Source organism: Gymnodraco acuticeps, unplaced genomic scaffold (genome assembly GCF_902827175.1).
Source record: "Gymnodraco acuticeps unplaced genomic scaffold, fGymAcu1.1, whole genome shotgun sequence".
Classification (NCBI taxonomy): Eukaryota; Metazoa; Chordata; class Actinopteri; order Perciformes; family Bathydraconidae; genus Gymnodraco; species Gymnodraco acuticeps.
In genome coordinates, this window is record NW_022991320.1 from 403020 (window position 1) to 421374 (window position 18355).

Below are 18355 nucleotides of genomic sequence, written 5' to 3' on the forward strand. Positions count from 1 at the left end.
TGTCCCGGACGGTGGGACGTGTGCTTTTTCGCACACTGGTATTAAATACATGTAGTGGAGTAAAAGTACACCATTTACCTTTAAACTGTAGTGGAGTAGAAGTACAAAGTAGCATCAAAGTCAAGTCAAGTACAAATATCTCAAAATTGTACTTAAGTACAGTACTTGAATAAGTGTACTTAATAGAATAACTTCCCACATCTGAAATCAGATATGACTTCAAGTCATGTTATAATTTCTTAGTATTTGATCCTTCCACTTGGCCTCAGGAAATGCAAGGACTTCACAGTTTTGGCAACAAGTTTTGGAGAAAGCAAATCGGAGGCTTAAACAGGGACAGGGAGGTGCATCTTCATCGTCTTCATCATCTAGCATGCAAGAGGTGTAAATAGAGGACAGTGAAGGAGACACTGAGGAGGACCATGCTTCGTGTGGGGTGAGTACCAAACACTGTCTCCTGGTACTCATCTGAGTAACTCACTAAAAAGGTTATGTGCACCCCTGATTATAAATCAATTGTTATATTGCATTCAGTACTTGGTAATAGCACATTGTTTTCAAGGCTTGAGGTGATGTATTAAAATATAAAAGGGGGCAGGAGACTTACAGCTGGGATAGTGACAGCCAGGTCCACCCTGATGCGTGGTTTGGTGCAGGTGCCCAGGGGGTAGCTGCCGATCAGATCCACAGAAGCAGGAGGCACCATGTGGAACTTGCCCTTCGTTGCTTTGGGCACCAGGAGGAAAGGGACCTTCACTTCACTGGACAGCCATGACAGGTCACTTACCTGAATATATAGAGAGATTAAGAGATAAATAAGGTCACAGGTTAAAGTGTGGGAAGTTTTGCCTTTTCATGAAGCTTTTCTTAAAGTTGAAATACTACATACCTCAACCTCTGGTGATTCTGGTACAGTCTGGATCAGCTTGGTGACTGTCTGAATGAAAGAATCGATTTGCTGTTTCTTGCGCTCACTCAGGGCCACCTCTTTCAGCAACTCTTCCATCTGTTATTGGTGATAGATTATAGACATTTTACCACAAGCGTGAGCAAGGTTGTGTGTTATTGTTTGTCAGGCTTCCCTTAAGTCACAACTTCATTCTCTGTCCATGTCAGAGGTCTTACCTGCATCTTCAGCAGGCTGCAGTGAAACAGACTCTCTGCCTCTTTCAGCTGGTTCAGCTCCTCTGCTGAGGGGGGTTTGTACAGATCACTCCGGGACAGCTTCACCGGATGATACACACTCTCCTCCCCCCCAGCGTCTTCGGGTTTGCTCCTTTTAGCTTTAGACGGAGCCTCTTTCTCCTGCTCCTCATGACTCTCGGAGGGAATCATCTGTAAAACAACAAAATGCAGTGGCATCAACAGCAGCTCGGTTTTATCCAACTTTGAATTGTATAACTAGTAAGGCATCATAATCAGGGTATACAATACAAACTGGGCCTACTAACTAGTAGTTATTGAAGCGTTTGTTCTAGTATGTGTTACTTTACCGGAAAGCACTGCATTTCTATGATTAAAGAGTGCACATTAAGTCTCAACAATGTAACGTAGTTGCCCATTTGTAGGAAAAGCATGCAAGCAGCACCCGTGTAGCCCTAGGTAAACTGCCTCGTTTGTTAACTAAGCGGTAGTTAGCCACCTAGCAGCTAAAATCATAATACATGTCAGCAGTCTTACCTCTGCTGCGTCGTCGGCAACAGGTTGCTTATTTTTCATGTCTGATCTGATTCCAATGTGAGGAAAAATCCGGTATTTTGAAGTTTTGATCAACACTGCTTTCCCTTCATATCGCTCTCACATGTGCACAGGGTCAGTCATACATGCTACATAGCAAAATATTCCGCTGATTGGTGGAAGAGTGGCCGGGGTGAAATGTGATTGGCTCACTGTATGTCGTGGGTGGTCGAGACTCGTTCCGGCTTCAACAAGATAGGTTGCATGAACAGTCTTCTTGTGGCACTGATGTGTCAGGGTCCAGGGATACCTAAAGTTAAATACAAATAAAACCTCATGCGGTAAAACACTTATTTATTTATATTTATATATTAACTTAAGTTGTTATTTTCTGAATCCAATACCTACAGATCTGTGGCAGATGTTGACGGCAGCAGATGATTATGACTTGTCCCCACCACTTTTTTAAATGGACTTAATAAGTGTTAAGTATAAGTGTTTATTGGATCTGTTGATTAAAAAGTATGGTTTTGAGGATGCATTCGTTAATGCTGTTGAACTGTAGGTATTATACAAATAAGTGTTTATCTTATTAGCCTACCTTCAGTGATACAAATGTTATGAACCAAATAGTAGAAACTCCTGTAATAGGGGTCATGAACAGCAGATGTTTATGAAGGCACAACGCATGAATTCGTTTTTACATATGCACAACACATATTTAAATGTATCACTGTTTTGAGTTTTAGATAACAGTAAAAAAAGTGGCTAAAACACAATCTGGTTCCACAGTAAGTGTTTATCTTTGCATATGACAAGATGGAAAAGAGTGAAAACAGAGAGCCTGCAGTCTTAATAACTCATGCTTAAATGTACTTGCATCACAGTGTTGTAGTTGTATATCTTCTTTGCATGCTGTGGGAGGCAATTATAGAACACAAAGCTTTCCTTTAATATACAAATATCATAGAAATGTCAATGGATATATTTTAAAAAGTGTATTTTGGTACTTCAAAAAGAACAATATAAATGAAATGTAATATTATTATTATTAGGTACTGTTGTTTCCATGTGCACAGTGCATTTCACCACTGCATTGCAAATGAAGAATTGCTAACAAATACAGACGGATAAATAATAGAGTCAGAATCTTTCAAAAATAAGCCTACAGCAACATACCGTTTTCTTGTAATACAAGTACTTTTTCCCCCATTTACATATGCTCTAAATACAACCACAAACATGTATCACTTAGTTTTTCTATTAGTTGTCAAGGTTCTTGGACTTGAGCAATGGGATAACCCGAGGTGGTTGCCCTGTGGTAAACTGATCAACTGAAAACATTGGCACAGCTGCAACACTTTGTATCGGCCTCAGCTTGGTAGAAAGAGTTGGAGGGTTACATCTGAGAGGGCTTATTTCAACGGCCTGGGGATCCACGAGAGAAACTCCCTTTGCCAAAACCATTGTGTCCAGCCTCAGAGGCCCAGAGGAGACCATCCTTTCCTTTCCTTGTGGAGGCAGTTTCTTCAGCCAGACGTCTGCCTCATTTCTCCCCTTTGCTGGCTGATCCTTGGAACGGTTTAGTTGCTCACTCTGCTGCTTGACATATCTTGGTTCATGTTTGGATAGCCCACTTGTTTTCTTGCTGTTGGGTTTTTTATGGTTGTCGTCAATAATCTCATACTGAGGAAAGATGCAGTGTCGAGGCAGGCTGGATGGATCAAGTTTTGTTGTTGGTTGCTTGTTATTATGCTGATATAATGATTCAGTCGAGTAGTTACAAACAGAATGTGTCCGGTCTTCACGCTCTTTACCCACTTCTTTTTTCCCTGCAGAATAGGGCAGGGGTGGCAGTAACTTGCCCGCAACAGGTTTAGGAGTCAAATGAACCTGCTGCTTTTTCTTTAGATACATTTTTGGTGGGGGGCGAGGACTAAGCACTTTGTTAATGACAGGTTTTCTGGGAGTTGTTTCTTTTTTAGATTGCTTTAGCGAGATGTTTGTTTGGGCCATAACATTACACACCTGGTTGACTTTTGGCTCTGTTTGTGCTGGAATCTGGTCAATGTCAGCCTCCTGTTAGGATAAACAGATATAGATTTACAACATAATCTGTGGTGAGGCAGGGGGATGTTCGAGGGGTAGCACTTACGATTGGCACACATCCTTGAACCCAGGCATCTAGGGTTGCTGGCAAAGGCTCTGAGTCTTCTGTTCTCAATGATTCCTCTGGTTCTTCTCCACCATCTGGGCACATTTGCCTCTCCAGAATATTGGTGAGGTAGCTCTTGGCCCAGGATGCAGTGAAAGGTACTAGCTTAAGGGCAAAATGCAACATCATAAATACTAAATGTACTAAATGTACGTGTGGATGAAATTGATGACAACACAATCAATATTTTCATTGGTCTGTCCATTGGTTTAGCTCAGTAGGCAGACGTTCACATGTTTGGGTAATCAAAATACACATTTCACTTTTACCTGTCTTTCAATGTCCACTTTCAAACAGCCTTCCATGACCTTGCTCATCAGCTCTTCCATGATTTTATCCACTGTCTCATCTGTGTGCTCCTTGCTCAACATGTCCATCAATTGGGACTGAGCTGGAGTTAGAGGTGGCAAACAGCCTTCCATGGCTTTGCTCTTCAGCTCTTCCATGCCTTCTGCCACTGTCTCATCTGCATCCTTTTTGCTCAACGTGTCCGTCAATTGGGACTGAGCTGGAGGTGGAGTTATTGGAGGTGTGTTCACTTGGATAGACTGCTTAGGCGTTCGCTTATCAGCGGACTTGGCTGCAGAGCGGGGCATTGTGGCTCAGACGCTGGTGTGAAACATGAAACACAAATTATGGGGAAAAACAACTTTGAAGAGAAAATCAAAAACCCAATATCTTATAGTTTAGTATATATTTATTTGGGAAAAAAATCAACAAATTAAGAACATCAGTTGGCATGTTGCAGTGAAATGTCAGCTGGTAGGCATTAGCGCCATCTGGTGGTGTTAGTCAAACACGACAGGTTTAATTTCATCTTGGGAACTTTTATGTCAAATATAATACCATCAATCATTACAGAACTGTATTTGCATAGCAATACAATGCTCCTGATTACAAATCAATAATTCCGTGCATTTTAAATCCTAAAACAAATGTGGACAACAATGTGTGAGAGCCACAATCTAAAGATATCTTCTAAGTAAATACTAGCTTGTGTAGTTAATTTTTGTGAAATGTTTTACAGTCCTTCCCCGTTTATGTCAACAAAATCTTAATCGTCATGTCAAATATGTTGAACATTTCTTAATACTATTTATTTAATTATTTATCAAAAATAAGTCATACATCATCAAGCTAGCTAAAATTGTTGTCAGTTAGTTCAGTCAGAGCTGATAGTACTAGTGCGGGCTGTAAAGTGTTATTGTATTTAAGGTAAGCTATTTATAGCCACACGGTTAAAATGCATAATAATACACAAGTTACTGCTTGCAAATAATCAACATTATAACGTTACGATGCGAGGTTTATTTAGTAACTTACCATACGCTCTTCTTTTTTGTACCCCTTTTTTGTGTAGTGTACGGTTGCTCGGCAACCGAGGACGCACTGATGACGTTTTACGTAGAGCTGGCGTTGTATCTATGGCTGCGGACGACGCGGAGGTAATCTGTTGCTATCAAGAAGAGGTAGAAAAGTGCTTCGTTTATGGCAACTTTATGTAATGGTGAATTACAACAGATCCAATGAATGCTGGATCAACTGTAACGTAATCTAAAAGGAAGGGTAAGTGCAGCACAGAAAGCAAACAGTGCATGTTTTGTATCGCTTTTAGCTAACATAGGTTAGCTTGCTGCTAATGATAAGTGCTTAGTGCCATCTATGCTTAGTGCTGCCAATTGCTACAAACAACGCTGTGTTTTAACTGAAACTTCTTATCAAATTAAACCAGAATGTGATCCCCTTTTTTATTATTCTGTTAGATTTACAACGGATCGTCTCCTCATTTGTTTAAACTGAGCTGCTAAGAGAAGTAAGTGCAATGTATCACAAAGAGAAGAGCATCCAGATCAAAAACAGCGCCTCAGCGCTGTACAACAACCTCGGCGTGCTGCGCATCGCCCCGAGGAGCCTCACCTACTTCACGGTGGTCCATGCTAACGTGGTGAACATGGTCAGCGCGTCCTGGGACGGCCTCAACTATTCTCACCGTCAGCTGCAGTCCAAGGAGCCAAATGTCGCCACAAGCACATCGCTCATCATGCAGGTCAGCAGCTCCCCATGCAACATCTGCAGCGAGAGATCATAACAAGGAATTGATACCCCATTTGTATAGTTCCTCAATTTGAGGGGAGATAAATTGATGGCTAAATTAGGGCACCACATATATCTGCAGACTGATACACATTCAGGGAAACACTGGCCCTAACAAAGTATTGTTTGTCGTCTATGTATATTTAAGGTATTGCTCTACTGCATGTCCTAAAGTTAGAGAACTATGTGTAAAGAGGGCAGATCATCTTGTACTGTTTGCAATTAGGGATCCATGCATTGCACCCTCAATGTGAAATCTCTGAAATACATTATTCAATAAGTTGCTGGCAAAGATAACAATATGTATTTTTTTAACATTGGCTCATTTTGTATTTTGCTCTGGCATATTATGCATCATAAACAAAAACAAATAAACAAATCCTGTGTTTTCTTGTTTTCAGGCTGCATTTTGTGCTCTGCCCTCTCGTGATCTGCTGGTGGTGACCTCTCAGAAAGGCATCCAGGTGAGTTTTGCTTTCTCTGCGTTCATTGGCAGCCTCTATGTCTGAACTGAAGTCTGTCATTGAGTGTGTTTTTTAGTATTTATGTATGTGTTTTACATCCTTTTATTTGCCTATACATCAATTTTTATAGATTTATGAATCTGATGGCTCCACCATGGTGTATTGGCATGCACTGGATACTCCGGATACACCTACAGGTACATTTAATCTAAACTGTGGATTTGGAACAGATGCAGGCACTCAGAGTCTCAACTATTGGCATTAACACTTTGTAAAGATTCAATAAATATGATGCAGTTTAATAGTGTGAGATACTGTATAATACAATAGAATATAAACAACGATACTTTGTTGTTCCGTGGAAATGTGTCAGTGTACGTGATCCATCCTCACAACACAAACATAATTAAAAACATCATTGGAAGGACCTGATTATTATAATCAAATTAACATTTTCCAGACATCTACACCTACCTAATTATATCTAAACAAGCACAAATGGCCGGATCTGCTTGTCAGGTGTACTTATTGATACCACTGATCACACGTCATCTACACATGTGTTCATGTATGCATATTTGTGCAATCACACATTCACGTGTGGGATAAAAAGCATTAATCCAGAACTGAATTGTATTCCAGATCAGGCCGTGTTTGCTCGGGGGATATCAGCAGTGGGGAAGAGTTATATATGTGTTGGTAAGTAACAGAAATGGAAGTCATGGTTTTGCAAGTCACAAGTATGTCTCAAGTATTTGACCTCCTGTACCATGCCAAATCCCAAGTCAAGACTGACAGGTCTTAAGTCAAGTCCCAAGTCCTAAACTAAACTATGTTCTATCCTAAACGGGTCAAAATGTGCTCTTTAATAAATGTAATGCAATTTCCGACAAGCAGGTTTTGCATATTGCAGTCTGTTTTTGTTTAACAAAAACTTCTTGTACACAAACTTATCTTACACAAATGTATCTTTAGTATTTTTTTCTCTGTGGGGCTCAGTAAAGTAACGTTGGTTCTTAAGGTTTTTTTTTACAACTTCATTGGATGCTGTTGAATTTGTTCAAGCTAAGAGGAGCTGGGGAATTAAGTCGCAACTTGTTGAGAATAAGCAGTGAAAACATGAAATGAGTGAAAGTGTAAACTATTTTGATGCACACTTTTTAATTAACATGACATTTGATATTTGGGCTTGGGAAGTATTTCCATGTCAAAGGGCTCAAGTAATCAAATGTGTGACTCTGAGTCCAAGTCAAGTTACTCAAGTTTACACTGCTGTTTTGTACTTAGTGAACAATATTGATATGGTATATTCAAATACAGGGCCAACTCTCCATCGTCTCTTTCACTGTCTCTAGGCGATTCATCTGGTTCAATTCTAGTATTTGATGTTCCCAGTAAAGGCAGTAATATTACTCTGTCAGACGTCCTGAAGGGTCACAAGAAGTCCATCACTGACATTGCCTCGGAGTGCTCAGGCAGCCAGGTATGGTGTGTGTGCTAGTTCTTTGTCTATCTAAACCTATGTTGAATTGGAATATCTCTAACTTTTCCATGATTGAAAGACATACAATACATACACATTAATAATTTACCTGTTTTAATACATGATCCTATCAATTCTTTTGCTGCCTTTGTTGCCTCAGGATTGCATAGCTGATCTCATCAGTGCGGATGATGGGGGCAACCTGTGTGTGTGGAAGTCCGGGGAGGAATTTCAGCGGTTCAACAACATCCCTGGCTTTGAGTAAGAACTTGATTGCATAATAATGGATTGTCTTTTGAGTGGTAAAATATCGAGCTTTGATAATGAGATCCATGGTAAAATTCCATCATCACTCATGCATTGCATTGTTGTATTTATCTACTCCACATTATGTTCGGTTGCACTGCCCATTATTCCTTATTAATTTTCCCTCCTGGCTCTAATCTAATGTCCATGATCTTTTCTCTGAACTCCCTAATTGCAATCACCCTCCATCAACCTCACTGCTTTCAGTATAAGCTGCACATCAGTCAAGTTATGGAAAGGTACAGCCGTGGCAGGTTATGGCACAGGTCAGATTCGTCTCTATGAAGCAGTGACGGGAATCCTGCATGCTGAGGTCAATGCCCACGCTCGCTGGATATACTCACTGGACATTGCACCTTTTTCTGGGCTGGTGAGTTGTATAAATCAAATGGATATAGAGTTGTTTATAGAGATAACAAGAACAAGTTGTTATGATTTTTAGATGTCCTAGTTAAAATGAATAATTACTTAAATTACCAACATTATTTAGATCTTAAGCTCTTGAGGTGTTTGGGCATATCTCATGAATTTTTCTTTTTCTTTAGCTTCTGTCTGCTGCTGAGGACTCTCTGGTCAGGGTCTGGCACCTGTCAATCAAACCAGAGTCCCTAAGTGTGGAGGTAACTGGACTTGACACAAAATACAAAACTTGTTTGTTTTAATACATTCACAATCAAGGCACACTTTTCTAGTGAATTCCTCCACGTTTAAACAAAACGTACTCTCAAAGCAACCCTAACTGTGTGTTTTCCTCATTTCCTTTTAGGTTGCCCATTTGCACAATGAGTGTGTGACAGACACACAAATCTGTGGCGCCAAGTTCTGTGACGGCGATGGTCACGCCTTTGCAGTGACAGGGTATGACCTGAGTGAGATTATTCGCTACACCCAGTCATAGGAATTTGCTCTAGTTGACGTATATGAATGTGAATTTGGTAAATTGGAGAATTTTCTGAAAGAAATCATGAACTCACAGAAACAGAGTCATAAGTGGCCAGCTTAAGGTCATGGTGGCATTCTGCAAGGATCATGGGAAAATCATTACATGTTATTTTTGTCTTTAAATGTAGGAAGAAAATGTACCTATTACAGAATAATTCAAAAGTAATGTGTATACAAAGTACACATATGTACATGTATGTAAATGTAGCTTTAACATTTATAAATATTATATTATTCTTTCTGACAAAATGTATGTTTTAAACAACTGTACCAGTAAACATTTTTATAAAAAAAAAAAACCTGTATCTTGGTAATTCCGCACTTCACAAATCCACCAATAGATGGGGCTGTTGGTTATGTTATTTCTTTGTGCAGGCCAATGACAGTTTAGTGCTAACAGACTTCACTTTAGGACAAGGTGGAGTGGCCTAAAAGTTATTCACTAAAGTGGACTATCTAAAAAACCATAACATTGTGATTTTATTCTGTGTACGGCCCCACAGGCCCCTCATGCCCAGTAGGGCACTTCGCAGAGGGAGGGCATTTGTTGTTTTGTCTCTCTCTTTCTCTATGCAACATCTCTTCTCTTCCAGGCATGTTCAAAGACATGTGGCAGACTTTCAATGTATAACTAGATTTGTTTTCAATGTATTCACTTTTTTTTCTCCATTATTGTAATTTACTGTTATAGGGCAAGACATCTACATACACGGCAAAAGTGAAACAAATTTCCAACCATACCTATGAGATCTCTGATGTATACGTTCACCTTGCTTTCTTGTTATGTTTCCTACAAAAAGACATGAAGAACTAGAACACATTTTCTTCAGCCAAAAGCAATCTACTTACTAACATAATCAATTTTTCAGAATGACTGTGCAGAACCAACTCAAGACACAACATCCCAAAGTACAACCGATATATATTGTTTTGTAGGATCTGTTAAAACAAGCTAAAAATGCCTTCACATTCAATTGCCATCTCAGCTTTAAAACCTGGTCTTGTTCATCACAGATCATGGGAATTTTTTAAAAGTTCACATCAGGCAACCAAATAATCCCACCAACCTTATCGTAACAAGATAAGAACGAATTAGGTCAGCGAGGAATTGCGTGCTGTTAGTCAGTTTATGGCAACGCGTATAGAATCCTACAGTACTAGTGTTATCTGGTTTGCAGTCAACACCGGTCGCTTAACATCAACTGACAAGACTGTTTTGAACCCACACACAAGGCACGTGATGTTACTCAAATGTAGTAGGTACCAACTGACAGTCAGGTAATGCTGATGGCTCTACACCAGTAACATGAAAACACAAACTCCTCATGAAATCAAACATTTTCAGTATGTTGTGTCATGCTTCCCAGCTGCCTGGAATGGGGTAACTAACTATACTGGCTGGAGAGTGTCAATGGAGAACTAAGCTATCGATATTCGGTCACAAATGACACACGCACTTAAATTACATAACTAATTGGAACAAAAGAAAGGGAGGGAACGGTTCGTCAAAAGTGATACATGGAATAAGCAAAGGATTTAAAAAAGCAGAGAAGAGTATACAACTTGTAATAGAAAGGGTTGAGAGTATAGAGACATGGAATATGACTTCACGTTTCACAAAAAAACGTGGATACAAACGACAGCAGTAATTTATTTCTTGTTAAGTAAGTCAATAGTTCTGTTCAACGCTCTAGTCCCATGCACAGCCCTGGGGCCGCTCATGCTGTGTTGCTACAACACTTGTCAATAGTCAGATCTTAGGTGATACACACAGCTGAGCACACAATGTTGGGGAGATCAGAGCTCAACATGAACTGTTCTCAGATATGATTTGATTCTACTGTGTATTCATGTGTGTGTACGTGAAGGTGTGTCAAGAATCAATAGTAGTAAAGTAACATTCTTCTCTAGTCATATTCCCCAGTAGATACTTATACTCTATTAATGTGAAGCGCAAGTCAAACATTTATTTTGCAAGGCCCCCCAGTCGTCAGACGTGTCTTTCTTCTATACATCAAAGATAAACACACTGCACACAATATGAATAGGACACAGTGTGTTGTCATTATGGCATGTTTATGGGACTGGCTTTTTTTTCAGCTGTCCAGCTATTAAGAAGTGACGAAGTTTCCCATTCTTATTAAATATAGTTAATTGACCGACAAGACAAGCTAGTCCAGCGCACAACTGTACATTCGGTATCGATCAAGCCCAGTCTGCCTTACCCAGGTTACAATACAAACACATCCACTAATGCCAGTTATGATCTTATGCTTTAGTGGGTGTGGTAGGCATCTGTATGTGAAACCACAGCATGCATTTTTAAGGCTGTTTCTCTGAGTGTTTCTTCATTATTGTGGTGGAGAAAGAGCATTTTATCCCAGGCCCAGACAGCCTTGTGGCAGCTGCCTAGGCCTGTGCTGCTAAGCCTACGGGGATTGAGCCTCACCGGGAGGGATGAAGAGTCTAAAGCCTCTCCAGCCTGCTGCCACAGACAGCCCAGCTCTCTGATGAAGCAAGCACCAAACCAGCCCCTGTAAACATGCTGTATAAATAGATATTTAATTTTAAACACATTGAAATGGAAAGTGAAGAGTGGTACTACACACTGACAGAGCTGAAAGGCTGTCAATGCTGACTGACAGATGAGCAGACAAACCACAAATAGGTCAAATTACAATCACAGTTGATCAGAAAATATCTTTATATGGTTAAGTTTATTTATATAGCACGTTTTCCGACACAGAGGCAATCATGGTATAATATGCCAGGATTGCAGCAAGGTGAACATTGCTTGTAAATGCTGTTGTTGAACACACTGAACATGTACAGTATTAATATCTTCACTTTATGTGTTGCATAGGACTTTTTGAATTTTGAATTTCTGTATTTTTTCTGCTACCTCCGCGACCTGACCACGGATAAGCGGGAGAAGATGGATGGATGGATGTATTTTTTCCACTGGCTGGAATAACTCAGTAGCATTGGAAATCTGGTACTGTATTGTAAAATAACCAACAGCTGGTATTATAGGCTTCATTAAATCCTTATTCTTCTGGAAACATTTGATAAATCTTTAATTATTTTAAGTTGATATGGGGAATTTGTTAGCAAACTACTGTTTATTAAAGATCTAGTGGAGCAACATTATTGTTTATCTGGAGTTGGGTTTCTGGCCATCTGGCAAATATGTCCAATTATCATTCTCTTTGGCTCTGTTTTGGCTCTCTTTCAATCTCTGAGGAAAATATTGGGTTATTTGGCTGCTAAATACTCCATTATATTATTTTAACAGGAGGTTGAGAGTGAGGCGTTAGTACTTTTATGCTCAAGCTGCAGCAAAGAATGGCATTGTTAGACCAATATAGTTATAGACAATTTACTCAACAAATTGGCTCAGACTTGCTTTAAAGCTCTGTCAGCTAAGTTGACTTGCAGATCTACGTTAGAGTTCTTGAAAGGTTCGTCACTTTGAGCCACCCTATAAATATTGTCTTATTGTTTCACACTGTGATTTTATTTTGCTACAATACAAAATATGGATTAGGTACTTTAAATCATAGTTTTGCTCATTTAAACTGTTGTAATTGCAGCCAACCTTAATATATTTTTTAGCAGTTAAGGATGGTTACATACAATAATTGTTCTCTTCATATCAACTTTAATTATTCTGTGCTACTGACTTGTTCAAATGGTTTGCAGGATGACAGGGCAGATGGAACCGGTTAAGGAGAAGAAAAAGAGGGCGTGTAAATAACTACGATTTCGTAATGGTTATAATGAAAATTGGAATGTGGAGTGACTAAAGAGGCCTGACTATGTGGGCAGCTCACCCTGTCTGCAAACATGCACAAATTACTAAAATGAGATAATAGTAGTTTAGCTCTGTGTCAATGCTACAAACTGCCTCATACTTAATCCATGCCAACCCACTGCCGCAGCCACAGCTCCTGTACATCATTAAGCTGTACCATGGAAAACCATACTCACACATGTCATGGCAGGACAATCCACCCTTCCTGTTGCGAAAAGGGCCTCTGATATAGGGGCACAATGTCTCAGCATACAGTATTGAGTCACTACTGTATGTTGAGACATTTTGCCCCAAATCAGTACTATTGACTGACTCACTGTTTGCAAAAGCTCTCTGGAAAATCGGCTCATGAGAACACACGTTAAGGCTCATCTGATGAAAGAAAGATAAGGGTCCATTCATTATGATGACAGATTTGCTTGGTAGTTGAAAGACTGAAATCATTGACTCTTTCATTTTTGGTTTCCAACAAGAAAAGTCTTAAAAGTTGTGAATACAGGGGTAAGTCAACACTGACCATTTAGCTGACCACCCGCCAACACTAACATACCCCCAGTAACGTCATTTAAAAGGCATGGGTAGGCATTGGGACTTGAGTGCATCCGATTGGAGTAAAATATACATGATCAGAGCCATCTGCACAAGGCATAGTTGCCTAGCACTGGGCACTGTTTGGATTGTCTGACGTTGATGTGCTGACGGTGAAGTGTGTGTCCTTGTGTGCGTGTGTGTGTATGCACGCATTTGTGTGCGCTTGTGTGTGTTTGTGTTCATGTATAATTATATGTGTATGTGGCCATATGTGCAGATGGCCTCAGTAAGATCATGATGAATGATTTATTTTCTTGACAGTCTTCCAAAGAAATTCAGCCCTGTCTGGGATTTGAATCAGTATGTCAGTCAGTGCACACTAATGTGTGTGTTCTTGTGCAAATGTTTAGTTTAGTTTTAAAGGATATTCATTGTTTTATAATTCATAATATGAACACTGATAATTTGTGTTTAATGTTTATCATCAAAATAACCAATTTCATTGTGAGACAAAACTAGACTGACATGCTTTGTGTTGATTATTCCACTAGAGTAAATCATATAAATAATATAATATAATTTGATATAATATAATATAATATATCACTCTCATGGTAATACTCTACCAAACTGAGCAAAATATGTTTTTTTCATTCCCATCAACTCTTTTTATCACACCTAAATACCCCTCTCATTACCTAACAGAGTTATTGAATCTCAAAATAGAGTCACAGTAATAACAACAGCAATATCCTGGCAACCCATATCGGTGTGCTCTGTCAGTGAGCCTGCTAATAGGGTTAATGTGAAAGAGATGAATGGGTGTCTTCAGGGCACAACCTTAATTTGAAATACATAAACATTTCCGTCAAGAGTGTGTTCGTCGTTTCCTGCATGGGCTCATGCAGATGAACAGAGTAAGAGAAATGCAGGGTTTATGAGTGGACAAACAGGGCATTCACCTCAGTGAACAAGCACAATTTCTCATTGGCAGCCATGGAGAAAGCCCAGGCAAACTTACACTGCAGAAACAACATATAGAAGTTATCTGTTATTCATCAATAGAATGAGATACGCAACAAATAGTCATTTTTATTCATTTCATCGTCAAGATCAATTATCTATCTAAATATTTGGAAAATCACTAAAATCGCTTTTGGATGGTTATTTTTTAATGCAGGTGGAAAAGTAATTGATTTTTAATGTTGGCCTTAAAGCATCAACACAGAGAGGGCAGCTTCTTATAGCACCTGCTGTGTTTCCACAGAGGGTCTTCAGTTCAGCTCCAGTATGCATGTGTGTGAGAGCATCTGTGTGTTAGTGGTAGCATTGGAGTTCATTAGTAATCAAGACAGCATTTGTTCTGAGAAGTTGAGCTAATCTCATCTATGTAACTACAGTCCAAGGATGAGAGAGTATATTGTAGCAAAAATGGATCTAATTCATTCTTCAGAGAATATTTGTATCATGGCCAAGGAAGCTCTAGTGGAATTACAAACATTTAATTGATCATTGTTTGAGTAACTTTAACCATACCAGTGATATAGTTACTCAGCTAATTTCCACACGTTCACATCTGACTGCATCCCAGTTGGAGCTTGAGGTAGTATTTTATGGTTAGACACTGTGTCGATAATCCATTATGATTCCATAACCTCTATACTAATTTGAGTTTTCCTGACTTTTCATACTTTCTTTTGCAATACATCTCAATTCTGACTGAAACATTTTATCATTAAGAATTTGGAACTGTAAGTTGCTAGTATGTTACATTCTAAACACAAATTCAGTAGTGACTTTTTATTTGAAATCAACTTTTTTCTATTAAACAAATATAATGATATATCAATATAGCATACATTAAGTGAGATAATACTAATACTTGTACTTATTAAGGGCTTAAACACACAAGTTATCATATCAGAACAGATAAGATGGAGTGGCGCTGACCCCCTTGCCCAACACATTCCCCAGCTGCTCTGTCACTCGGCATTACTGTGCATGCACCACCAACACACACAAATTAACTGTGTGCCCTCATATCCTTATACAAAGATGACCCATATAACTAACTGGGCATGAACTTAAGACGTCGATGAGTGAGATATAAATGACACTTGAAAAGTGTTTTTCTTAGGTAACAGTAAACAAGATGTGAGTCTTGCCTCTGGTTCTGTTTTTTACATTAATCTGCCTTTCACAGTAAATAGCTTCAATAGATGACTGCAGTTCCTCTGAATAAGCTGATAAGAACAATGCTTGTGATGCGGGATCTTTCATCTTTTTTGATGAAGTGTAATTTATGTATTCATATTTATAAGGCTAAGCAAAAACAGGAGAAGATGGGAAGAAGGGGGGTTATCGGTTATTGGTTTGATATATCTAAGTGGAAATCTGAAATCATGGACCAATCGTACACTCTGTCAGGATATAAAGCACCACGATACCAGGCATAGGATGCAGCTGCTGAGAAACGCCTGTCTTTTAGTTTAGTTCTATTTACTTAGTACCTGTCCCCTCAACCCATCTGGTGTCCGGCCCAAGCCAGGACATTGTAAATGATGTGTGGTAAATGGAGCAGAAGTACAAACACTGCAATCTGCTCATTTGTCCCGAGAAAGCTGCCGGACCGACCGCCGTGAAAAATGCAGTGACCCACACACATTTCCATTTAGGCCAGTCACTCGAACACTACATGCCTCTGTGAATGGAGGGAGAGGAAAAGAGAGAGAAGTTTGCTATGATAGGAAGTCTGGCGAGTAGCTTTTGCAAGTATTCAAAAACTTGTTGGCCAAGACTTTGAATAACAATATTATCAGTGTCTGTTCTTGTATTTGTCATTAGAGCAATGACAATGGCAAAGACCTTACTACTTCATGAATATAAAGCCTTCTGGGTTGAATATCAAACCTCCAGTTACCTGCTGGGCATCATAAGGCATGTAAACAAGACACAGAAAAACAAAAACGAGAACGACCACAAAAAATAATCTGGAAAGAAAGTCAGGAGGAAATAGAGAGGGAGAGAGAGAGAGAGAGAGAGAGAGAGAGAGAGAGAGAGAGAGAGAGAGAGAGAGAGAGAGAGAGAGAGAGAGAGAGAGAGAGAGAGAGAGAGAGATAGTCTGAAAAACATAACCAATGAAAGTCAGGGCAGAGGTAGCTGTGCTCATCCCTGTTTCCATGGCGACCCGAATATGCTGTCAGTGCAGTGACGCCAGTTAGAAGCGTTGCGGCCGTGCTGACATGAGTCACACGTGCCAATGCCCAGCTGACAGCACTGAGCATACGCCAGCATCTATTCATAGCAGCTAAGTGACACTGGAGAGGGACACAGGCCGCCTGGAGGGTGGACCAAATATCCAGGTGCCCAAAACTAGGTGGGCACCTCTTAATGGAGGTGGAATGGTAAAGGTTATATCATCTTCTCTGATCTCTGTCCACACTGACAAAGTGACATCTGGCCTCTCTGTTACCACAAAGCTGCCTGCTTTTATAAGGTCTCTAAACATATGCACATGCACAAAATGTGCGTATGTGCATGGAAAACATACCCACAAAGAGAGAAACTAATCTACACCATCCTGGTAGGATGATGAAGGGTCAAACAGTTTAGGGTTCAAGTTTGGCTTTATTTGGGTGTACTCACCAGGTAAGATGCAAAATAGCATATACTGTACAAATTGAGAACATACTGTGGATATGTTTGTGAGAACATGCTACAGAAAATATATCCGATAGAGAACCAATCCAGGAGCAATCACAGCAAGTAAGAAGGGTGTTGTAGTTTTGGGATAGGTTTTTTCCCCCAAAACAGCCAGTTCCTACTAGAATAAATCACGAGTTTGTAGTTTATTCATTTCTAAGGACTCATCACTTCCTTTTCTCAGCAGAATCATGGGGTGAGGGACCTTTGTTGATTCTCTGTTATCTTGCTCACAGTCATTGCTATTTAACTTTAGTCACATTTCCTGTTTTGTACTGGGATGTCTTTAGTATTTGAGTTGAATTGTAATTAATTACATTTCATTTTATTCTGTGTAAATATAAATGTACATTTTGACGCCCCTCTTCACATCAGAGCTGACTGTCACTTTACAAATAAAAGTATAGCATTTAACAACGGTTGCACTGACAACAATTACTTAAAGTACTCAGAATTCAACAGTAACTCTATAGGAATCCCATGGACTATGCAAAATGTATTTTTATAATTATAACTTAATAAAATAATCCAGATTTTTTCATTTGAGACGGTACATATTTGTGGTATTTCATATTATAAATATAACTAAAGCAGAGTCTCACACTGTTCTGTACTACTTCAATCAATGGAAAAAACTTGACTTTTGCTAGTTCATTGTTATCATCTTTCTGAGCAGGGGTGCGTTTGATGCCCATTTCACTTCACACTCACTGCCCAATATGTGGTACAGTTGGCAAGGGGGTTTGGAAACACCAAGTCAGTGCCTCCTTTGTCAGTGATTGTTCAAGCTCAATTGGTACTTCTGTAACACTGCTTTGTCTGTGAGATCAGGCAGAAGAATAGCAGAGGCTCTGAGGCGTAGAGAAGCCCATTGTGGTTGGTCAGCTCCCAAAGTTAGATGTCATTGTGGTCATTCGATGGCTGGTGTCAAAGGCCATTGTGGCTCCTAACATGCCACAGTAGAACGTACAGAGTTGAGTGAAATTGATCTGAACGGGGACAAAGATCATCGTTTTGTGTATGTGTGTCGGTGAGTTTGGCATTGTTTATTTATGTCTGTGTTGAGTGCTGTGTCCTGTGTTTGTTTGTAGAATCTAGCCGATGCAGGCCTTTCACACTGGAATCAG

General features: G+C 39.6%; 3 protein-coding genes across 6 annotated transcripts in view; 1 reads left to right on the top strand and 2 right to left on the bottom strand.

The window, feature by feature from the left end:
* nol6 (nucleolar protein 6 (RNA-associated)) overlaps window positions 1-1841 on the bottom strand; it is a 38420-nt gene extending 36579 nt beyond the window's left edge. The window contains exons 1-4 of the mRNA XM_034240296.1: window positions 1681-1841; window positions 1126-1335; window positions 890-1006; window positions 608-787 (exon numbers count right to left, since the gene is read on the bottom strand). Coding sequence (XP_034096187.1) covers window positions 608-787; window positions 890-1006; window positions 1126-1335; window positions 1681-1719 — 546 coding nt within the window. The 5' untranslated portion in view covers window positions 1720-1841. The remainder of the gene's footprint in view (window positions 1-607; window positions 788-889; window positions 1007-1125; window positions 1336-1680) is intronic.
* A 658-nt stretch (window positions 1842-2499) lies between these two features.
* Window positions 2500-5335, bottom strand: LOC117562471 (uncharacterized protein C2orf81 homolog). 4 transcript variants are annotated; one of them, XM_034240300.1, is made up of 5 exons: window positions 5216-5335; window positions 4162-4501; window positions 3833-3997; window positions 3706-3756; window positions 2500-3325 (listed from the first exon to the last, which is right to left on the bottom strand). In XM_034240300.1, the coding sequence occupies exons 2-5, from the start codon at window positions 4486-4488 to the stop codon at window positions 3296-3298; spliced, it is 573 nt and encodes a 190-aa protein (XP_034096191.1). In that variant the 5' UTR covers window positions 4489-4501; window positions 5216-5335; the 3' UTR covers window positions 2500-3295. The 4 variants fall into 4 exon arrangements, with proteins under 4 accessions (XP_034096191.1, XP_034096192.1, XP_034096194.1 ...); XM_034240301.1 differs by having other exon boundaries at window positions 2500-3756; XM_034240303.1 differs by having other exon boundaries at window positions 2500-3756; window positions 4162-4541; window positions 5216-5242.
* wdr54 (WD repeat domain 54) lies at window positions 5290-9449 on the top strand. The gene is made up of 10 exons (XM_034240304.1): window positions 5290-5458; window positions 5656-5939; window positions 6388-6450; window positions 6581-6647; window positions 7093-7149; window positions 7806-7933; window positions 8094-8194; window positions 8447-8609; window positions 8785-8859; window positions 9006-9449. Exons 2-10 carry the CDS (start codon window positions 5715-5717, stop codon window positions 9135-9137), a joined length of 1011 nt encoding a protein of 336 aa, XP_034096195.1. The 5' UTR covers window positions 5290-5458; window positions 5656-5714; the 3' UTR covers window positions 9138-9449.
* Window positions 9450-18355: the final 8906 nt, after the last annotated feature.

Coding starts and splice junctions, on each gene's coding strand:
- LOC117562471 (XM_034240301.1), bottom strand. CDS start 4,488: ATGCCCCGCTCTGCAGCCAAGTCCGCTGATAAGCGAACGCCTAAGCAG. Junction 3,998..4,161: donor AAGTGGACATTGAAAGACAG/GTAAAAGTGAAA, acceptor TTTGCCCTTAAG/CTAGTACCTTTCACTGCATC. Junction 3,757..3,832: donor TTCAAGGATGTGTGCCAATC/GTAAGTGCTACC, acceptor TTATCCTAACAG/GAGGCTGACATTGACCAGAT.
- wdr54 (XM_034240304.1), top strand. CDS start 5,715: ATGTATCACAAAGAGAAGAGCATCCAGATCAAAAACAGCGCCTCAGCG. Junction 6,451..6,580: donor CCTCTCAGAAAGGCATCCAG/GTGAGTTTTGCT, acceptor CAATTTTTATAG/ATTTATGAATCTGATGGCTC. Junction 8,195..8,446: donor AACAACATCCCTGGCTTTGA/GTAAGAACTTGA, acceptor CACTGCTTTCAG/TATAAGCTGCACATCAGTCA.